At 36.3% G+C, this 24594-nt stretch overlaps 1 protein-coding gene across 1 annotated transcript in view; it reads left to right on the top strand.

Moving 5' to 3' along the window:
• Positions 1 to 24594, top strand: part of LOC137242863 (uncharacterized) — a 45114-nt gene that overhangs the window by 14475 nt on the left and 6045 nt on the right. Inside the window, exons 2-3 of the mRNA XM_067770116.1 lie at positions 22444 to 22555; positions 22680 to 22813. Coding sequence (XP_067626217.1) covers positions 22444 to 22555; positions 22680 to 22813 — 246 coding nt within the window. The remainder of the gene's footprint in view (positions 1 to 22443; positions 22556 to 22679; positions 22814 to 24594) is intronic.

Below are 24594 nucleotides of genomic sequence, written 5' to 3' on the forward strand. Positions count from 1 at the left end.
TCTTTACCGCTTCTTTTTCCAGTTTGGAGTAAGCAGAACTAACAGCGCGGGTGTTTAGGACGATGATATCAATGTCATCAGCATATGCCATTATAGTATATTGTTCCAGTGCGGTTAAGCTCTGCAGCTAGTATAATTTTCTCCAGCATCAAATTAAAGAAATCGCACGATAGGGGGTCACCCTGTCTGAAACCTCGTTTAGTTTCGAACGGCTCGGAGAGGTCCTTCCCAATTCTGACTGAGCTGATGGTGTTGTTCAACGTCATTTTTTTACAACCGTATAAGTTTTGCGGGGACACCAAATTCAGACATAGCGGCATATAGGCAGCTCCTTTTCGTTCTGTCGAAGGCGGCTTTAAAGTCGACGAAGAGGTGATGTGTGTCGATTCTCTTTTCACTGGTTTTTTCCAAGATTTGGCGCATTGTGAAAATCTGGTCGATGGTAGATTTACCAGGTCTGAAGCCGCACTGATAAGATCCAATCAGCCGGTTCACGGTGGGCTTCAATCTTTCGCACAATACACTTGAAAGGACCTTATATGCGATATTAAGAAGACTGATTCCACTATAGTTGGTGCATTTTGCAGTATCCCCCTTCTTGTGGACTGGGCAAAGAACACTTAGATTCCAACCGTCGGGCATGCTTTCGTCTGCCCATATTTTGCTAAGAAGCTGCTGCATGCGCCTTACCAACTCCTCGCCTCCGAACTTGAATAGCTCCGCAGGCAATCCATCAGCGCTCACGGCCTTGTTGTTTTTCAATCTGGTTATTGCTATTGTAACTTCGTCATAATCGGGCGGGGGACATATATTCCATCATCATCGATTGTGGGATCGGGTTCTTCATCTCTGCGCGGTGAATTGCTGCCTCCATTTAGGAGAGCAGATAAATATTCCCTCCATAATCTAAGCACTCTCTGGATATCAGTTACAAGGTCGCCGTTTTCATTCCTACAGGAGTTTGCCCCGGTCTTAAAACCTTCCGTCTGTCGCCGTATTTTTTGGTAGAATTTTCGGGCGTTGTTCCTGGTGGCTAGCAGCTCAAGCTCCTCGCACTCCCGCCCTTCTGCTTCTGCTTTTTTTTTCCTGAAAAGGCGTCTCGCTTCCCTTTTCAACTCACGATAGCGTTCACAAACTCCTCTTGTCGCGCTCGCTTTTAACGTAGCCCTGTAAGCAGCGTCTTTTCTTTCGGTTGCAACGCGGCATTCTTCATCGCACCAGTTGTTTTTTCGTGGCCGCCGGTAACCAATTTTTTCCTCGGCGGCAGTACGAAGTGCTTTGGAGATATGCTCCCACTGCTCCTGTATTCCTTCAGGATGAGTTTTGCTCTCAGAGAGCAGGTGTGAGAGTCGAGTTGCGAAATCATTGGCGGTCTGTTGTGATTGAAGCTTTTCGACGTCTAGCTTTCCTTGTGTTTTTTGTTCCTTGGTTTTAGCCGCGTTGAGGCGGGTGCGTAATGCAACGAGATAATGGTCCGAGTCGATGTTAGGTCCTCGGATCGTGCGCACATCTAAAACACTGGAGGCATGCCGTCCGTCTATCACAACGTGATCGATCTGATTGCGAGTATTTCGATCTGGAGACAGCCATGTAGCTTGATGTATCTTTTTATGAATGAACCTCGTGCTGGATATGACCATGTTTCGAGTACCGGCAAAGTCAATCAGCCTCAGTCCGTTAGGAGAAGTTTCATTATGTAGGCTGAACTTTCCGACTGTAGGGCCAAAAACACCTTCTTTGCCCACCGTGGCGTTAAAGTCGCCAAGCACGACTTTTATATCATGACGAGGGCAGCGCTCGTATGTACGTTCTAATTGTTCATAAAAAGTGTCTTTCACCTCATCGTCTTTCTCATCTGTCGGCGCATGGGCGCAGATGAATGATATATTAAAAAATTTTGATTTTATTCGGATATCGCCGAGACGCTCGTCCACAGGCGTGAACGCCAGCACTTGGCGACAAAGTCTCTCTCCCACCACGAATCCGACGCCGAAACTGCGCTTATTTGTATGGCCACTCCAATATATGTCACAATTTTTATCTTCTTTCTTCCTTGCTTCGTCCAACGCATTTCTTGGATGGCGGTGATGTCAGATTTTGCTTTGACGAGGACATCAACCAGCCGGGCATCTGCGCCAATCCCATTCAGAGAGCGGACGTTCCAGGTGCATGCCCTCAATTCATTGTCCTTCAAACGTTTGCCATCGTTTGTCGTCATCAATAGAGAGTGTATTTATCCGAGGCTTGTTGTTATATTTCATTGGAGTATGGTTTTACGTGGCGGGTCCCAAGCCCAGCGCACAACCCGCTCAGCGGGGGTGAAAATATTACTTGGCACGTTTATATAGCGAGCCGCTTGCTCCAAGACAGACGCCCGCTTGCAGCCGCACCTAGAGGTGTACAGACGCTGCCGATGAGATCTCCCCCGGCTAGCCCTTAAACCGATTATGTCAGAGTGGCCTAGCCAGGTTGTCGCTTTCTCACATTAGCTCACCGCTAAACGGATGTTTAGCGGCTACCCAGAGGATACTTGGCCGCAAGCGACCGGCAGTAGTGAGCTGCTTGAACCACATGCACACATCGGCATTAAAAATACTCTGTACTAAAGCATTCATCGAAAGCTTCCATTTGATACCCATATTGTACAAACACTTCCAGGAGTTACTCGGGTCCATGTGTTGGCCTAAATCTCGAGACCCTAGTCACCCGGTATCAAAGTACTCATTATATACAAACCTTCCCCGTGGAAAAATACATATATATATACCAATTTTCATAATAATCGGTCCAGTAGTTTTTGAGTTAATCGATGACATACATACAAACATTCATTTTTATATCTGAGGGGATGTGTGGAATAACGGTATAACTCAAGAATCAACCTTTTGAGAAAATGAAAAAACTTAACAATACAGGTAAACATAAATTTATAATAATCCTACTTTGTAGGATTTTAGATAGTATGATTCTTTGATAAGAAAAAGTAACAAATTTTATATATACATAATTTTATTAGAAAATGGATGATTTCTTTTGTTTTGAGTTAGACCGTTATTCCATGGATCGAATAACAAATATTTTGATTGAGATACTTTATTATTATTTATTTTTTTATTTAGTAGATACATTAATAACCATTGTTAAATACATTATATTCTATTATTTAGATGTGCTTATAACTATTTGTTATTTCCGTTTGTTATTTTTAGCAATTTTTTATACTCAGTTGATCAGAGCTCACAGAGTATATTAAGTTTGATTGGATAACGGTTGGTTGTACATATATAAAGGAATCGAGATAGATATAGACTTCCATATATCAAAATAATCAGGATCGAAAAAAAATTTGATTGAGCCATGTCCGTCCGTCCGTCCGTCCGTCCGTTAACACGATAACTTGAGTAAATTTTGAGGTATCTTGATGAAATTTGGTATGTAGGTTCCTGAGCACTCATCTCAGATCGCTGTTTAAAATGAACGATATCGGACTATAACCACGCCCACTTTTTCGATATCGAAAATTTCGAAAAACCGAAAAAGTGCGATAATTCATTACAAAAGACCGATAAAGCGACGAAACTTGGTAGATGAGTTGAACTTATGACGCAAAATAGAAAATTAGTAAAATTTTGGACAATGGGCGTGGCACCGCCCACTTTTAAAAGAAGGTAATTTAAAACTTTTGCAAGCTGTAATTTGGCAGTCGTTGAAGATATCATGATGAAATTTGGCAGGAACGTTACTCTTATTACTATATGTACGCTTAAAAAAAATTAGCAAAATCGGAGAAGGACCACGCCCACTTTTAAAAAAAAATTTTTTTTAAAGTAAAATTTTAACAAAAAATTTAATATCTTTACAGTATATAAGTAAATTATGTCAAGATTCAACTCCAGTAATGATATGGTGCAACAAAATACAAAAATAAAAGAAAATTTAAAAATGGGCGTGCCTCCGCCCTTTTTCATTTAATTTGTCTAGGATACTTTTAACGCCATAAGTCGAACAAAAATTAACCAATCCTTTTGAAATTTGGTAGGGGCATAGATTTTATGGCGTTACTGTTTTCTGTGAAAATGGGCGAAATCGGTTGATGCCACGCCCAGTTTTTATACACAGTCGTCCGTCTGTCCTTCCGCATGGCCGTTAACACGATAACTTGAGCAAAAATCGATATATCTTTACTAAACTCAGTTCACGTACTTATCTGAACTCACTTTATCATGGAATGAAAAATGAACGAAATCCGACTATGACCACGCCCACTTTTTCCATATCGAAAATTACGAAAAATAAAAAAAATGCCATAATTCTATACCAAATACGAAAAAAGGGATGAAATATGGTAAAGGTAATTGGATTGTTTTATTGACGCGAAATATAACTTTAGAAAAAACTTTATAAAATGGTTGTGACACCTACCATATTAAGTAGAAGAAAATGAAAAGTTCTGCAGGGCGAAATAAAAAACCCTTAAAATCTTGGCAGGTATTACATATATAAATAAATTAGCGGTATCCAACAGATGATGTTCTGGGTCACCCTGGTCCACATTTTGGTCGATATCTGGAAAACGCCTTCACATATACAACTACCTCCACTCCCTTTTAAAACTCTCATTAATACATTTCATTTGATACCCATATGGTACAAACTCATTCTAGAGTCACACCTGGTCCATCTTTATGGCGATATCTCGAAAAGGCGTCCACCTATAGAACTAAGGCCCACTCCCTCTTAAAATACTCATTAACTCCTTTCGTTTGATACCCATATTGCACAAACGAATTCTAGAGTCACCCCTGGTCTACCTTTATGGCGATATCTCGAAAAGGGGTCCACCTATAGAACTAAGGATTACTCCCTTTTAAAATGCTCATTAACACCCTTCATTTGATACCCATATCGTACAAACGCATTCTAGAGTCACCCCTGGTCCATCTTTACGGCGATATCTCGAAAAGGCGTCCATCTATAGTACTTAGGTCCACGCCCTTTTAAAATACTCATTACTACCTTTCATTTGATACCCATATCGTACAAACGCATTCTAGAGTCAACCCTGATCCACCTTTATGGCTATATCCCTAAATGGCGTCCACCTATAGAACTATGGCCCACTCCCTCATAAAATACTCTTTAATGCCTTTCATTTGATACACATGTCATACAAACACATTCCAGGGTTTCCCTCGGTTCATTTTCCTACATGGTTATTTTCCCTTATGTTGTCACCATAGCTCTCAACTGAGTATGTAATGTTCGGTTACACCCGAACTTAACCTTCCTTACTTGTTTATACTCAGTTGATCAGAGCTCATAGAGTATATTAACTTTGATTTGATAACGGTTGGTTGTACAGGTATCAAGGAATCGAGATAGATATAGACTTACATATATCAAAATCATCAGTATCGAAAAAAAATTCGATTGAGCCATGTCCGTCCGTCTGTCCGTTAACACGATAACTTGAGTATATTTTGAGGTATCTTGATGAAATTTGGTATGTAGGTTCCTGGGCACACATCTCAGATCGATATTGGCTGGGCTCTTTTAAATAACTTGTCTCTGAATGCTACAAAATCTAAGGCGATGGCAATATCGAACATAACATATGATTTAAGCAGCCTTCCTGAAATTATGCTTAATGGCGATAAAATATTTTTTCACGATGCTGTCACCAATTTAGGATTCAAAATCAATTCAAATCTGATCTGCACTGACCATATCAACTTTGTGGTTGGTAAAATCTATAATATCCTTCGTAACTTATACAGAACTGCCTATTTATTACCGCGAGACGCTAAAATGAAGCTAGTCAAAGCTCTTATAATACCTCACATTTCTTATGGAGAACTTATTTATGGTAGCCTTGATTCGCTGTCGCTTAATAAATTGCAGCTAGCCATAAACAATACTGCTCGGTTCGTATTTTCTAAGAGGAAATTTGACCATATATCTTCGTACGCTGCGACGTTTGTACTTTCCTAAAAATTAGAAATTTATGTTTCTTACACAAACTACTACATTTTCAATATCCGCCTTACTTATTTAATAAACTAACTTTGTGTCAGTCTACTCGGACTCTGAATCTATTGATCCCTAACTTTAAGTACGTGACATCCTCCAGAATGTTCTTTGTCAGTACAATCCGTCTTTGGAACTCACTACCCTCCAAGACGAAAGCAATCAGAAAAGCCAGATGTTTCAAACTAGCAGTAATATCCTTCCTTAATCCACAACTTATCTTAATTATATAATTCTATCAACTTACTTTAAATTATATAATTCTATCATCGATTATTCAACTATTGGGCCAAGGATGCTCCTTTCACACAATGTACTTATAAAAATTAATAGATTTTCTTTTTTAAATGTTATTATCTACTTTACCTTTTATTCTTCAAGAAAATTCCTCTTTATATGTAATTTGTAGTTGTAAGATCGGATTGATGTACTATCTTATACATAGTCTTACTTGTACAAATATGTTCAAATAAATAAATTAATAAATAAATAAATAAATAAATATTTAAAATGAACGATATCCGACTATAACCACGCCCACTTTTTCGATATCAAAAATTTCGAAAAATCGAAAAAGTGCGATAATTCATTACCAAATACGGATTAAGCGATGAAACTTGGTAGGTGAGTTGAACTTATGACGCAGAATAGAAAACTAGTAAAATTTTGGACAATGGGCGTGGCACCGCCCACTTTTAAAAGAAGGTAATTTAGAAGTTTTGCAAGCTGTAATTTGGCAGTCGTTAAAGATATCATGATGAAATTTGGCAGGAACGTTATTCTTATTACTATATGTATGCTTAATAAAAATTAGCAAAATCGGAGAACGACCACGCCCACTTTTTAAAAAAAAATTTTTTAAGTCACATTTTAAAAGAAAAGTTAATATCTTTACAGTATATAAGTAAATTATGTCAACATTCAACTCCAGTAATGATATGGTGCAACAAAATACAAAAATAAGAGAAATTTTCAAAATAAGCGTGGCTCCACCCTTTTTCATTTAGTTTGTCTAGGATACTTTTAATGCCATATGTTGAACAAAACATTACCAATCCTTGTGAAATTTGGCAGAGGCTTAGATTCTAGGACGATAACTGTTTTCTGTGAAAAAGGGCTAAATCGGTTGAATCCACGCCCAGTTTTTATACACAGTCGACCGTCTGTCCTTCCGCTCGGCCGTTAACACGATAACTTGAGCAAAAATCGATATATCTTTACTAAACACAGTTCACGTACTTATCTGAACTCACTTTATATTGGAGTAAAAAATGGCCGAAATCCGAATATGACCACGCACAATTTTTCGATATCGAAAATTACTAAAAATGAAAAAAATGCCATAATAATATACAAAATACAAAAAAGGGATGAAACATGGTAATTGGATTGGTCTATTGACGCAAAATATAACTTTAGAAAAAAACTTTGTAAAATGGGTGTGAAACCTACCATAATAAGTAGAAGAAAATGAAAAAGTTTTGCAGGGCGAAATCAACAGCCCTTGGAATCATGGCAGGAATACGGTTCGTGGTATTACATATATAAATAAATTAGCGGTACCCGAAAGATGATGTTCTGGGTCACCCTGGTCCACATTTTGGTCGATATCTGGAAGACACCTTCACATATACAACTACCACAACTCCCTTTTAAAAGCCTCATTAATACCTTTAATTTGATAACCATATCGTACCCCTGGTCCCCCTTTATGGCGATATCTCTAAAAGGCGTCCACCTATAGAACTCAGCCCCACGCCCTTTTAAAATACTCATTAACACCTTTCGTTTGATACCCATATTGTAAAAACGCATTCTAGAGTCACCCCTGGTTCATCTTTATGGCGATATCTCGAAAAGGCGTCCACCTATAGAACTAAGCCCTACACCCTTTTGAAATACTCATTAAAACCTTTCGTTTGGTACCCATATTGTACAAACGCATTCTAGAGTCACCCCTGCTCCACCTATATGACGATATCTCGAAAAGGCGTCCACCTATAGAACTAAGGCCCACTCCCTTTTAAAATGCTCATTAACCCCTTTCATTTGATACCCATATCGTACAAACATATTCTAGGGTCACCCCTGGTCCACCGTTATGGCGAAATCTCGAAACGGCGTCCACCTATGGGACTAAGGATCACTCATATCGTACAAACAAATTCTAGAGTCAACCCACATCCGCCTATATGGCGATATCCTTAAATGGCGTCCACCTATAGAACTATGGCCCACTCCCTCATAAAATACTCTTTAATACCTTTCGTTTGATACACATGTCATACAAACACATTCCAGGGTTACTCTCGGTTCATTTTTATACTCAGTTGAGCAGAGCTCACAGAGTATATTAAGTTTGATTGGATAACGGTTGGTTGTACATATATAAAGGAATCGAGATAGATATAGACTTCCATATATCAAAATAATCAGGATCGAAAAAAAATTTGATTGAGCCATGTCCGTCCGTCCGTCCGTCCGTCCGTTAACACGATAACTTGAGTAAATTTTGAGGTATCTTGATGAAATTTGGTATGTAGGTTCCTGAGCACTCATCTCAGATCGCTATTTAAAATGAACGATATCGGACTATAACCACGCCCACTTTTTCGATATCGAAAATTTCGAAAAACCGAAAAAGTGCGATAATTCATTACAAAAGACCGATAAAGCGACGAAACTTGGTAGATGAGTTGAACTTATGACGCAAAATAGAAAATTAGTAAAATTTTGGACAATGGACGTGGCACCGCCCACTTTTAAAAGAAGGTAATTTAAAACTTTTGCAAGCTGTAATTTGGCAGTCGTTGAAGATATCATGATGAAATTTGGCAGGAACGTTACTCTTATTACTATATGTACGCTTAATAAAAATTAGCAAAATCGGAGAAGGACCACGCCCATTTTTAAAAAAAATTTTTTTTTAAAGTAAAATTTTAACAAAAAATTTTATATCTTTGCAGTATATAAGTAAATTATGTCAAGATTCAACTCCAGTAATGATATGGTGCAACAAAATACAAAAATAAAAGAAAATTTAAAAATGGGCGTGGCTCCGCCCTTTTTCATTTAATTTGTCTAGGATACTTTTAACGCCATAAGTCGAACAAAAATTAACCAATCCTTTTGAAATTTGGTAGGGGCATAGATTTTATGGCGTTACTGTTTTCTGTGAAAATGGGCGAAATCGGTTGATGCCACGCCCAGTTTTTATACACAGTCGTCCGTCTGTCCTTCCGCATTGCCGTTAACACGATAACTTGAGCAAAAATCGATATATCTTTACTAAACTCAGTTCACGTACTTATCTGAACTCACTTTATCATGGAATGAAAAATGAACGAAATCCGACTATGACCACACCCACTTTTTCCATATCGAAAATTACGAAAAAAGAAAAAAATGCCATAATTCTATACCAAATACGAAAAAAAGGATGAAACATGGTAAGGTAATTGGATTGTTTTATTGACGCGAAATATAACTTTAGAAAAAACTTTATAAAATGGTTGTGACACCTACCATATTAAGTAGAAGAAAATGAAAAAGTTCTGCAGGGCGAAATAAAAAACCCTTAAAATCTTGGCAGATATTACATATATAAATAAATTAGCGGTATCCAACAGATTATGTTCTGGGTCACCCTGGTCCACATTTTGGTCGATATCTGGAAAACGCCTTCACATATACAACTACCATCACTCCCTTTTAAAACTCTCATTAATACCTTTAATTTGATACCCATATCGTACAAACTCATTCTAGAGTCACCCCTGGTCCACTTTTATGGCGATATTTCGAAAAGGCGAACACCTATAGAACGAAGGCCCACTCCCTTTTAAAAATACCCATTAACACCTTTCATTTGATACCCATATCGTACAAACAAAGTCTAGAGTCACCCCTGGTCCAGAAAAGCCCACTCCCTCTTAAAATACTCATTAACTCCTTTCGTTTGATACCCGTATTGCACAAACGAATTCTAGGGTCACCCCTGGTCCACCTTTACGGCCATATCTCGAAACGGCGTCCACCTATGGAACTAAGGATTACTCCCTTTTAAAATACTCATTAACACCTTTCATTTGATACCCATATCGTACAAACGCATTCTAGAGTCACACCTGGTCCATCTTTATGGCGATATCTCGAAAAGGCGTCCACCTATAGAACTAAGGCCCACTCCTTCTTAAAATACTCATTAACTCCTTTCGTTTGATACCCATATTGCACAAACGAATTCTAGAGTCACCCCTGGTCCACCTTTATGGCGATATCTCGAAAAGGCGTCCATCTATAGTACTTAGGTCCACGCCCTTTTAAAATACTCATTACTACCTTTCATTTGATACCCATATCGTACAAACGCATTCTAGAGTCACCCCTGGTCCATCTTTACGGCGATATCTCGAAAAGGCGTCCATCTATAGTACTTAGGTCCACGCCCTTTTAAAATACTCATTACTACCTTTCATTTGATACCCATATCGTACAAACGCATTCTAGAGTCAACCCTGATCCACCTTTATGGCTATATCCCTAAATGGCGTCCACCTATAGAACTATGGCCCACTCCCTCATAAAATACTCTTTAATGCCTTTCATTTGATACACATGTCATACAAACACATTCCAGGGTTTCCCTCGGTTCATTTTCCTACATGGTTATTTTCCCTTATATTGTCACCATAGCTCTCAACTGAGTATGTAATGTTCGGTTACACCCGAACTTAACCTTCCTTACTTGTTCTACATGGTTATTTTCCCTTATGTTGTTACCATAGCTCTCAACTGAGTATGTAATGTTCGGTTACACCCGAACTTAACCTTCCTTACTTGTTTTTACTACTTTTATCATTTTTAAACATTTTCTATTTTTAACAATGGAGTTCTCTGTCTGCTTAGTCGTTTTTGAAACCACTTCAATTCTTTTATTTTTCAGTTCTTTCTGGTCTACGACATTGAATATATTGTAACGAATTTACTGCAAATCCCCTTATTTGCAATCTTCTGCTAACGTTCGTACCGCTAAACTGTTGAATAAATAACTCCAATATTGAATAATGGAAAAATGGCCTTTATTAAAGTACTTCACAATAACACTTATACTTTGCAACGAATAGCTTGCTTAATAACCAAACTGATTGATAGCTCAAATGAAACTGATTTCTCGCCTCTACTGTCGCGCCTTTTATACTTTTTGATTTCTCATTGCATACTTCTAGGCTTTTCCATTCCAGAACTTAGTAGTTAGTTATCAGCTACAAAATCGCCAGCCACAACTACGTTTATAACTTCTCATTTGAGTAATGCTTGCACAAATTATTGCCCTCTCTTGTGAGCAATTCAGATAAGATATATGCATTTGTGCATTGCTTCTCCGCTGCTCGTATACGTACATATGTGTATACGCAATTATTGATTCGTTTATGTAGATATATAATGATTGATCTATGGACGTGCATGATATCACTGCTTAGCATCGGTTTAGAGATGGCAGTACCCCTTAGTGTTGCTAATATTGTAACAATATTTTCATACCATTTCGATGCTTCACTACTGCAAAATTTTATTAGAGAGTTATACCGTTTTTCCATAAATGAAGCTAATATCTTTGTTAAATATCACTAATATTTTATAAGATTAATATGGTATGTGTATGTAATCGTGCTCTTTTTAGTTAGTTGATTTATGGAAAAACGGTGTAACTCGACTTATACCATTATTCCACACATCCCCTCATATATAGATTTCGTATACTAACTGCTTTTAAAGGTCATTATTTTGCAAGTTTTTACCTATTTTAACAAAAGGTAAGTAAATGCGGTAATAATTTCCTTTTTTTCTCTGTTGATAAAGAAAGAGAAACGCCACAAATTCTTATGGATAGGGAAATCTAGTTTTCTGTTAAAAAAAGCTGAAAATGAGAGGGTTTTCAACATCAGAACATTCGATGACTTAAAGTTAGTTGCTGATTAGCTACTTTGTAGCTCTTTTATTTTATTTTTAAATCTTTACTCTTAAGAGTCGTATCTAATGTTCGATGACGTTCTGATAAATGATAACCCAATCATCGCTAATAAAAATATTCAGCATAGCTCGACCTCAGCAGGTAATAACGATTTATTATTTATCCATCAGAATATACGCAGCCTTAGGCAAAACTTTGACGTATTTGTTAGTTATCTAGATGCTTTGAGTGTCCAACCAGATGTAATTTTTCTAAGTGAAATCTGGATTTATTCGTATGAAATAGGTGATTATAGTATCCCCCATTATAGGTTCTATGCGAATGCAAATGATAACTACAGTGCAGGAGGTGTTGGAGCATTTGTACGCGAAAATTATGATTGTACTTCAGCAAGTATTAGCTTAAATAGTGCTGATTTATTAAAACTTACGTTAAACCTTAAAGACGAACAATTTGTCCTATTGGGAGTATATAGGATTCAGTCTGTACCTACTTCTGCTTTTCTTGACGAATATTCACCTATCGTCAGCAATGAAAATGCTAGCAATTTTTTTTTTTTAGGCGATTTTAATTTAGACCTTCTACATCATTGCATACTAACTGATGACTATTTGGCATTAATGGCTGAAAATGGTTTAACATCATATATTAATGAACCAACACGAATAAACTCAGGTACTTGTATTGATCACGTTTTTTGTCGCTTTAATGCTTCTCAGTGCAGAGACTGTTCTAGTTTTAATATGGACTTACAAGTGACCGATCACACGATGACCGGTTTACAGATAAAAGAAAAAAGAATTGCGTTAAGCAAACCAAATCTTAAGGGTACTCGTAAATCCCGAACTAAAGTTAACTTTACCAAGTTGAACTTAAAGCTACGTTTTGAAAGTTGGGCTACCGTATACGCTAAAAATTATATATCGCTAGCTTATGACGTTTTCATAAAAACGTTAAAGGCTCATATTAACAGTTGCACTTATAATTTAAGCCCTTCAAAGAAAAATATTAAGACTTAAACCTTGGATCACTCGGGATCTGTTAAATAAAATAAAGCTTAAAAATAAATTAAGGAAAAGGTGTGCTAAGCGTCCCGGTAATGCAAGGCTTCGGTGCCGATACAATAAAATTAGTAAACAGACCAACAAGGAAATAAATTCGATACGCGATAACTTTTTTCGTAAAAAACTTGAATCAGTACTTGGCAACTCAAGAAAAGAATGGGGAGTGGTCAACACTATTATAAATAAAAACTACATTAAGGGTGATGAGCCAGTTGTATTGCGTACTGAAAATCACTAATTTCAGACACTGTAGAAGTAGCTGACAAATTTAACCAACACTTTACCACGATTGGTAATATTACTCAAGGGATTTTTCCTGATATCCTTAAAAGCGCAGTTGTTATTCCGATTTTCAAAAAGGGGGACAAGAGGGATGCAAACAACTATAGACCCATATCGCTACTCTCAGCTTTATCGAAAGTATTTGAAAAAGCAGTCAAAAAAAGAATTTTAAACTTTCTAGACAATTCAAACTTTTTCAGTCCTATGCAGTTTGGATTTCGTTCCGGCTTATCAACAGAAGACGCTCTGCTGAACTTCTGCACAAATATTTACAGAGCTCTAGACGGTAAAAGAAACTGCGCCGGCCTATTTGTTGATATAACAAAAGCCTTTGACATGGTCGATAGAGATATTCTCTTGGATAAAATACACCATGCAGGCTTCCGAGGCTTTATTCATAACTGGTTTAAATCCTATCTTTCTAACAGAATACAAAGAGTAAAAGTAGATAGCAGTTACAGTAGCCCACTGTTTGTAAATCTAGGAGTACCCCAAAGTTCTGTTCTTGGTCCAATATTGTTCCTAATATACATCAATTCAATATTTTCCCTGCCATTTAAGGGCAAAACAACTGCGTTTGCAGATGATCTGGCCATTGCGTACAGTACAACTAGTGAACTTGAATTAATATGTGACATTAACTTTGATTTGCGTTTGCTGAGAGCTTGGTTTGCTTCACAGAAACTACTTGTTAGTAATAAAACGAAACTTATGTATTTTAGCCATGTTGCCAAAGAACTACCTAGCTGTGATATTATATTTCATGCCGAAGAATGTTGCGATAAGTTCTTTCGATTGCAATATTCAATGCAGCGACAACTGTTTCAGAGTTGATGTTGTTGAGAATTTTAAATATCTTGGTATAATAATTGACAATCGTGTGAATTGGTCTGCGCACATCCATACATTGAAACAGTATTTTCTCTATACTACTAGGCAGTTCTATCGTCTCAAAAAGTGTTGCACTGTATCTATTTTAAATACTGTTTACTACGGCATATTCCAATCTAAACTTCAATATGGTGTGCCGCCTCGGCAAATAAAATGTCACCACTTGTAACGATTCAAAAGGGAATTATTAGACGTATCTGTAGTGCAAAATATAGATCACACTCTATGCCGCTTTTTAGGAGACTGGATATACTACCGTGCCGTCATTTGTATTTATATAAAGTCATGAGTATTTTCTTTATTCGTTCAGGTTACTTGGAAAGCTTTCCCTCAGAAGTCTATAACTTACGTAGGAATATACTTCCAACTGTACAAATTCCGTATTCTAGAACATCACACTTTAGAAGCTTTTATATTTACACGTCGCGCAAGTTCTTCAACTCCCTTCCTAACACTGTACAGGTTATTAGAAATTTTAACTTCTTTCAAAAAACAGTTAAACTGTATCTGCTTGGACATAATCATTATGAACTGGAATCGCTGCTGAGGGCGATATTATAAAAAATTAAAAATATAAAAATAATTTTACCTGAAGTTCTTTTTTAATAAAATTTTTTAGTATTAGTAAATATTTAATGTACACCCCACACAAAAACAAAAACAGTATATAATTATTGAAAATGGCATTAGTACTATTTTAATTCTTAAAATAATAATTGCCATCTACCTTTCTTAAGCTATGTTATAGTTAATGTGTTGAATACAATATGGAAATTTAAAATATGTACATACATAGCATTAAGAAAATGATTAATAAATGAAATGAAAATGAATGAAATGATATCGCAGTTATTCTTGTAGCCCTTAATTGACCATCATGAGCCAAGTCTGGTGTTAGTCGGTACAGCTTTCGAAACTCCGTTGCATTCAAGTGGAATGGGTTATCTACTTCTCTAAGAAGGTGTCTGTACACTGACTTAGTAATTCTTCATCTTGTGATAAATCGTACGTACGCCAAATACTCAAATGCCATTTGGTTTATAAAGCAGCTTTTCGTGTTTGAAAGTATTTAATTAAATTTACGATTTTTTTTTTTTTAACTAAAATTGCCAGAAATATTAATTTTGTGATTTTTAACGCAGCCAATTTACTTGCCGTTTATTTAACACTAGCAGACCCGTCAGACGTTGTTCTGCCTTAAATTTTGTCTACCTGCATACATTTTAATAAGCTTTTTCTCTCTAACTCTGCCCTCCCCTCTTCACTTCTTCTTAATCATTTTATTCACTCCTCCCTCCGTCTTTTTCGCTTCATCTATCGCTATCTTCGTCTCACTCTATCTCTTTCTCAGTCCCCTTCCCTCTTTTCTCTTCTTTCAAGTTTTCCAATTCTTCTTCATCCCTTATTGCCAGTCCCCTAGGGTGGTATGTATTTTGTTCCAGTCCCATTCCGAGTTCCAGTCCCACTCCAAGTCTTAGTCCCAATCCTTGTCCTAATCGCATTCCCAGCCCGTCTCTGGTCTACTTCCCCGAAAAAAGGATCGTAAATACTAATATAGGCAAATTTATATACCAAATTTCAGACAAATCGAATAGGATGTATGTAAATAGGTATGTGGGTATTATAAATTCATGCTTTTTTACGGCTTCGCATGCATATTTATCAGTTTTGCCAGGTTGATGCGACTAAATCGAATACCACAATGAAAAATACTTTAAAGCTCTGAGCAACAGCTTTCATTTGATATCCATATTACACACACATTCTAGGGGTATCCGGTCCACATTTTGGCCTATATCTCGAGACCCCTAGTCACCCAGCGGTATAAATTACTCTGTTCTAAAGCACACATCAGCAGCTTCAATTTGATACCCATAATGTAAAAACACGTCCTAGTGTTACCCTGGTCCACGTTTTGGCCTATATATCGAGACCCTAGTCACGCAGCGGTATAAATTACTCTGTACTAAAGCACACATCAACAGCTTCAATTTGATACCCATAATGTGAAAAACACATCCCTAGTGTTACCCTGGTCCACGTTTTGGCCTATATCTCAAGACCCTAGTCACAACAGATATGAAAATTACCCTGTACTAAAGCACTCATCAACAGCTTTCATTTGTTATCCTTCTTCTATAAACACTTTCTAGGGGTAACAGGGTCCACGTTTTGGCCTCAATCTCGAGACCCTAGTCACCAATAGGTATGAATACTACCCTATACTAAAGCACTCATCAACAGCTTTCATTTGTAATCCATATTCTATAAAAACATTCTAGGGGTACCCGGGTCCACATTTTGGCCCATATCTCGAGACCCTAGCCACCCACGGGTACGAAAAATACCCCGTATCAAAGTACCCATAAACAGCTTCCATTTGATGCCCACATTTTACAAACATATCCCAGTATTACCCAGGTCCACGTTGTGATTTCAAGACCCTATCCAGAACGGGATAAAGAGTATCCTATGTCTGTCTGCTGGTTCTAAGCTACCCCTCCACCAATTTTCAGCCAAATCTGTTCATCCGTTCTTGAGTTATAAATACAGAAATACATCACATTAGAAACTTCAAAAATTACAGTATTTCTCCACTATTTAATGGATGTTATTATACAATCAACAAACTTCAATCACTCTATCTATTAAAAAAAGCGCATGAAAATCCGTTGCGTAGTTTTAAAGGTTTAAGCATTCAAGGGGACATGGGACAGAAAAAGCGACTTTGTTTTATAATATGTAGTGATGTACATGCATACATATGTACCTATAAACCTAGGCCCGAAGGTAAATAACGCAGCGAATGCTATATACATATGTACGTATGCATGTGTCGCATCAAGCCTCACTCAAAAGCAATTAGTGCGGACAGTTCACAGCGAACAAACACACATACGCATTTTTGGATGAAAATGTTACTTTTGTTTAAACAATTTGGCTGATATAAGAAAGGAATCAAGTATTTGTTTTTATGCAGATCGAAGGTAAATATTTCAAAGTTTTACTGAAAAGTAGAATTTTTGAAATCCATCCATCCGTTTATGAGTTATAGCTATGTAAACAAAAATTTTATGATTTTTTGCTACATTTTGGCAATTTGCCACGCTCCTATAACATATATCTTCAAATTATATTAACTGTACCATCTCACGTAGCTAAGCTTTCAAATGCAAAAAACCGTTTTAAAATCGGAGTATTCTGTGTGAAGTTATGTGCATACATGGCATTTAGCGACTTTATTTTATAAGATTTATAGAAGATAGATCACAGCTGACCGTCGATAAACAAGTATCGATACAAACTAGTTACTGAATAAGGAAATCGTTATAGTTATCGATTCGCAAATAAAGCGATGGCAAATGTGGTTAAAAAAGTTAGTGAATTCCACTACTGCTACTATTTGGATCAAGGCTTATTAAAATAACAAAGAAGCAAACAAGAATTAAGTGTGTATATTCTATTTTATTATTTGACTTTTAAATTTTAGTTTTCCTTTCTGTTTGTATACCATGTTGTTTTTTTTTTTTTTCAAAATAACTTTTATTCTTTAGTTGATACTAATTTTAATTTTTTTTCTTTGGAACGTTGGGATATGATATACTAAAGGTATTTAAATAAAATAAATGTAAGGCGCGATAACCCCCGAAGAGATCTAAGGCCGATCTTCTCTTCCAATTTACGTCGTGCTCTTATTTTTTCCCTACAAATTGGCGGGATGTGACCTACTTGTTTAATGCCGACTCCGAACGACATCTGCAAGGCAATGAGTTTTCACTGAGAGCTTTTCATGGCTGATATACACTCGGAGTGCTTGCCAACCACTGCCGAGGGGCAACCGAGGGGGTTAGAAAAATTTTCTTCTAATTAAAAAAACTTGCTTCTAAAGTTTTTGATGTTGCTTTTTTCGGGGCGTGAATCCAGGATATTCGGTGTGGTAGGCCGAGCACGCTACAATCACACCACGGGCGCCGGTATTTAGACATTTAAAATTGATAATGAGACCAGTTCTAAAATAGGCAAAAATTAACGATTTTCCATGAAATGCTCGAATAAATAGCTCGCTTCAAACGCAACCCATATATGTTAACAAGAAAAAGGATATAAAGATAGTGAGTTATCCAAATATGTTAAGCAATTTTTGTTTATTAAATAAACAAACTTCATAATTACCAGACAAACATTCAAACAACTTAATACTTTACCGAAATTCGCAAAACAGATTTATTACTTTTAGAAATAGTTTAGGGATTATATATGTAAATCAACTTGCTTTGTTACGCGACATGACACAGAGAATATTTAGGCCGAGCTTTACTTCGTATTTGCGTAGTGGTACTTTTAAAATTTGTTATACAAGCTGGCGGCCCCGTCCCTTTATGTCTTATGCTGCCTTCGAAAGGTATTTGCAGCAGATGAATTTTCGCTCAGAAGCCTTTCATGGCAGAAATACCAAATTAATGCAAAGGGGTTGCACCGATTGTTTCTAGAAAAATCACCTTTTTAAAGATTTTGAATCTGCATTTTACTTTCCTTAACCACAGGATCTTCGATGTGGTAGGTTAGCACGTTACCATCACACCACGGCGTCCGCTATTACGTTGGGTGCTTATTCAGAAAACTCGACTATTCCTTAATTTTTGTTAGAAGTTTATCGGAGACTGACGCAAAGTTCAAGACAACCGCCGAAACACAATAGGAAAACAAAGTAAATAAAAATTATTTAAAACAGAGGCTAAAAAATATAAAAAAATAGCATAAACTAAAGTAAAATGAAATAAAAATAATAAAATAAAATAAATAAATAAATTAACTAAAGTAAGTTAAAACAAAATAAAATAATGTGAAATAAAAACAATTAAATAAAAGAAAATATAATAAAACAAAATAAAATGGAATAAAGAGATAAAATGAAATAAAATAAAAATAATAATTAAAATAAAATTTTATTTAATAAAACAAACTAAGATAAAATGAAATCTGAAAAGATTTAACAAAAGATAATTTAGTAAAATAAAGAAAAAAAATGAAATAAAATGAAAGAGGCAAAATAAAATTAAATAAAAAAGATTGAATGAAATATACTAAAAAATTAAATAAAATAAAAAAATTAAATAAAAGATGTATATTGGAACGATTTTCCGTCATCCCTTGTCAAATTTGGTTTTGAGACAAACCGGTTTCGCCTAGTGCCATCATCAGTGTCGATTTTCGTTCTGATCTGTTGTTGTCCTTTGTCCTGTATTTATAGTTCGTAGGTACATGAGAGGGTATTGTCAAAATTGATGCTTGTGTATATTTAGTTATGTGTATGTGCTGTGTGTTCATTCAGAACCGAGGGTGGTTTACAAATAGATTTGTGTGGCTGACTGGGGTAGGTAAAAATCCGTGATTAAACGACTAAAGCCTTCTCTGTGGATTTGTTATTTTGGTGTGTTAATGGTTTTGTGTTTATTTGTTGTTGTGTGATTGTCTGTTGTACCTGTGTCATTATTTTGTTTCTTGTAAACAAGCTTTAAAGGATAGAATATTGTGTCAGAAATTGTGTTTATCTGTTCGTTTATTTTTTGTTTTCGAGTACGCTGAGACGTCGTCCTTTTGCTTGTATGTGAAGGACCCTAACTGTTTTATTGATATTTGCTGGGGAACATTCATCCTCGTCCATGTTATTCGCGAAGTTAGGGTATAAAGTTTGGATTCCGTATTTTTTTGTTATTATCTCTAATATGTTCTCTGAACCTCGTTCTTATTTGCCGTCCTGCTTGTCCTATGTAATTATGCTGGCATCCGCAGGTAAGCTTGTATACACCGTGGCTGCTAAACGGATCCTCTGAGTTGGTGTTAGTTCTTAGTTTTCGCCCTAGATTGTTCGATGTTTTGAATGCTGTGTTAATGTTGTAGTTTTTAAAGAAATTTGCCAATTTATATGTTGTTTTCCAGTATATGTCATAGTCGTCCAGCTTTATTTTGCTTTTAATTATTTCTTTTCGGTTCTCCATTTGTCCTTCTGAGCTTATCTACTAGTGCTTTTTTACATCCGTTGTTTGCAGCGATATTATATATGACCTCATGTTCTCTCTTATATGCCTCTTGTGTAAGAGGTGTTCTTTCAAGTCTATATACCAAGTGACTTAATGCTGCATTTTTATTGTCTTGGGGGTAATTTGACGTATTGTGTATTATTGTGTCGGTGGCCGTTGGCTTTCTATATATGTCATAGTTAAATCTTTTGGCTTTTTATCAATATTTATCGTGAGGTCTAGATAGTTGATTGCACCATCTTTTTCAGTTTCCATATATATATAGTTTATATTTCCGTGCTGCTTGTTGAGGTACTCCAGTACAAGCTCTTCGTCATTAGTAGTTAAAACGCATATTATGTCATCCACGTATCTAGCATAAAATGACACGCCTAATTTGGACTTCAGCTCCTGTATGTACGTTTCTTCCAGATCTTGCATGAACACTTCCATAAGAATTGCTGATTTGGGGCTTCCCATTCCAAGACCATTTGTTTGTCTATATATTTTATTGTTGAATTGAAAATAGTTTTGATGTAAAGTGGTTCTAAATAGCATATTTGTGATTTGCATACTTTTCACTTTGTTTTTTGTATTATGAACTATTGTTGAGCTAACTATGTCCAAAGTCTCCGATAGTGGTATAGATGGGTATAAATCTTTTATGTCGAAAGATACCAATTTGCTGTTCCTTGTTAGCTCTACGGTCTCAAGTCTCTCTATTAGTTCTGTTGTGTTAGCTATTGCATATTTGTTCCTTAGCTCCAGAGTATATTTCAATATCGTTTTTAAATATTTGGACAGTTTGTAACATGGTGCCGATTTAAAATTAATGATGGGCCTGATTGGCGTGTCCGGCTTGTGGATTTTTGGTAGCGCAATCAGTGGAGGAGCCGAAGGGTTCATTTGGACCAATCTATGCGCCACGTTAGAATCTACTATATTTGTTGCATTTTTTATAGCAAATTTGATGTGTTTTTGAAATTCATCTGGGGGATCCTCTCTCATTCTACGACATTTCATTTTCTCTATGAGATCTTCCGTTTTGGATATATATTGCTCTTTTTCGATTAGCACAGTGGTGTTTCCTTTGTCCGCTTTCGTTGTGACAATATTGTTTTTCCTTAGTTTATATCGTATATTCTTTATTGTTTTCTCCTCTGTATTCGATTTTTGTCCGTCCTGTGCTTTCACCTCCTTTTTTATGATTTCCCTGCACATGTGTCTTGCGTGCTCCTGTTCTTCCTGTGGTATCAATGATATTGCATCTCCGCATCTACAATCGCTTGCTTCGTTTTTTTTACTGTATTTTGGTCCACGATATTGTGCTTCAGGCCCTTTTCGAGAAGTTGTGCCACTGTTGTGAGATTGACGAACTTGTCATGAAACTGATGAGTTTTTTGGTTTTGGTTACCCTATCGTCGTCCTGCAATTTTCGGTTCAGCGACCTGTATTTTTGTTGTAGTTCCTGATCGACCTCTGTCTTAATGCGGTCGAAACATTCCATTAATTCAGTCGTAGGTAGTTGTTCTGCCAATCTTAAATGGATAGATAATAACTCGGCATTTATCTCATCCTTCTTCGAGTATAAGCTTTCCAACTTATATTTTAAAAAATCCTTTTCCGGTTTTCTAAATGTTTTTCTGCTAGATTTGGTATTTGCCTTTATTGTTATTTTAGCAAATTTTGGAATAACATTAAATTCCAGGCATTACTCGCCTTTGCTTTATATATTTTCAGTAGGCGTCGCTTGTAAATTTTAAGTAGTCCGTTCGCGTTCAAGTTAAAAGCCTGACAAGCAATAACTGACTTATATTGTTTTGTTGATTTTCCGACAGGATGGATAAATGATGTATATTGGAACGATTTTCCGTCATCCCTTGTCAAATTTGGTTTTGAGAAATTAAATTAAATTAAATTTATAATTCGTACGTACATGAGAGGATATTGTCAAAATTGATGCTTGTGTATATTTCGTTATGTGTATGTGCTGTGTGTTCATTCAAAATTCAAAATAAAAGGATATAAAAATATATAAAATTAAATAAAAAGTATCAAACTAAATTAACAAAAATTATAAAATCAAAAGAAAAATATAATAAAATGTAATAAAAAATTATACTCAGCCCACCAAGTTTCTTTTAACAATATCACTTTTTTTAAATTAATTTCCATTGTTTTTCAGTGTCCCTTTGTCAATTTTAATTTTTTTGACATCATCATGTTTGGTGGCCGGAGTTTCAAAACCAGGTTCGTGTCCAGATATAGCATATGAAAGAAGCGTGGACTTAAAAGGGGTGAGTATTAGGTTCTATATACTTAAATAAATTAAGTGCCAGCTCTATAAAGCTAGGCCAATTTTATAGTTCTATGCATAGACTTTAACACAATTTTAAAAGCTTATGTTTCAATTATTTACAGTTCAAAGGTACCTGGTATTTGCAAAGTGTATATCCTCCCGAGAAGATTGTACTTTACCGCTGCCAAAAAAGTGATTACATTTTTGGAAATAGCGATAACCCTGAAGTAAAAGACTTCCAAATAAGTAATGAAGAGTAAGTATTTTTAATTGCAGGCAAAGCTTTTGGTTTTAGTTGAAAGTTACGTTGCTTTTATGTTGTTGATTTTACGACAGGGTGTAAAAGTGAAGACTATTGTGTCAAAAGAAACTTCTTTCAAATTCCAAGTGCGTAGGTAAAATATTTGTTTCCCTTTTCGTTCTCAAAAACCAACACTGAAGATGGCACATTACCGAAGCCGGTTTGTATTAAAATCAAATTTGAATGTTGGAAAATTGCTCCAATATACATCAATTACTTGAATTGGAACCATTTCCGCCATTCCTCGCAAGTTTGGTTTGGAAACAAACCAGTTTCGGCGTTGTGCCATCTTTACTTACTTACTTAATTGGCGCTTAAGCGTTTAAACGGTTATGGCCGTCCAACAAGACGCGCCAGTCGCTCCTTCTCTCTGCCAACCGGCGCCAATTGGTCACACCAAAGGAGTTTAACTCGTTTTCCACCTGGTCCTTTCAGCGGAATGGGGGCCGCCTTCTACCTCTGATTTCATAGGCGGGTTCCGATAGAAACACTTTCTTGGCCGGAGCGTCGTCTTTCATTCGCATAACATGGCCTAGCCATCGCAGCTGGTGCGTTTTAATTCACTGGATTATGTTGATCTCTGCGTGGAGCTCATCGTTAAATCTTCTTCGGTACTCGCCATCAACAACGCGTAGAGGTCCATAAATCTGTGGAAGATCTGTCCTCTCAAACACCCCAGAGCCGCTTCATATTATGTTGCCATGGTCCATGCTTCTGCACCATATAGCAGGACAGGTACGATAACTGACTTGTAGAGTATGATTATCGTTTGCCGAGAGAGGACTTTACTTTTCAATTGCCTACCTAGTCCAAAGTACATTTATTGGCAAGAGTGATTCTTCGCTGGATTTCAGTGCTGATGTTGTTCAGTGTTGATGCGGGTTCCCAAATAAACGAAGTATTTTACTATTTCGAAATTATGGCTGCCAACAGTAGCGTGGTTGCCAAGGCGCATATGCGCTGACTCTTTGCTCGATGACAGCAGGTACTTCGTTTTGTCTTCTTTCACCATCAGTACCATCTTTACCGCTTCTTTTTCCAGTTTGGAGTAAGCAGAACTAACGGCGCGGCTGTTTAGGCCGATGGTATAAATGTCATCAGCACATGCGAGTAGTTGCACGCTTTTATATAATATTGTTCCAGAGCGGTTAAGTTCTGCAGCTAGTACAATTGAGGGGATGTGTGGAATAATGGTATAAGTCGAGTTGCACCGTTTTTCCATAAATCAACTAAATAAAAAGAGCACGATTACATACACATACCATATTTATCTTATAAAATAATAGTGATATTTAACAAAGATATTAGCTTCATTAATGGAAAAACGGTATAACTCTCTAATAAAATTTTGCAGTAGTGAAGCATCGAAATGGTATGAAAATATATTCAATGCCGTAGACCAGAAAGAACTGAAAAATAAAAGAATTGAAGTGGTTTCCAAAACGACTAAGCAGACAGAGAACTCCATTGTTAAGAATAGAAAATGTTTAAAAATGATAAATGTAGTAAAAAAAAAATTGCTAAAAATAACAAACGGAAATTGCAAATAGTTATAAGCACATCTAAATAATAGAATATAATGTATTTAACAATGGTTATTAATGTATCTACTATTTTGTTTAAAAAAGTATCTCAATCAAAATATTTGATATTCGATCTATGGAATTGTATAACTAAAAAAAAAAAGAAATCATCCATTTTCTAATAAAATTATGTATATATAAAATTTGTTACTT

Source organism: Eurosta solidaginis, chromosome 2 (genome assembly GCF_040869045.1).
Source record: "Eurosta solidaginis isolate ZX-2024a chromosome 2, ASM4086904v1, whole genome shotgun sequence".
NCBI lineage: Eukaryota > Metazoa > Arthropoda > Insecta > Diptera > Tephritidae > Eurosta > Eurosta solidaginis.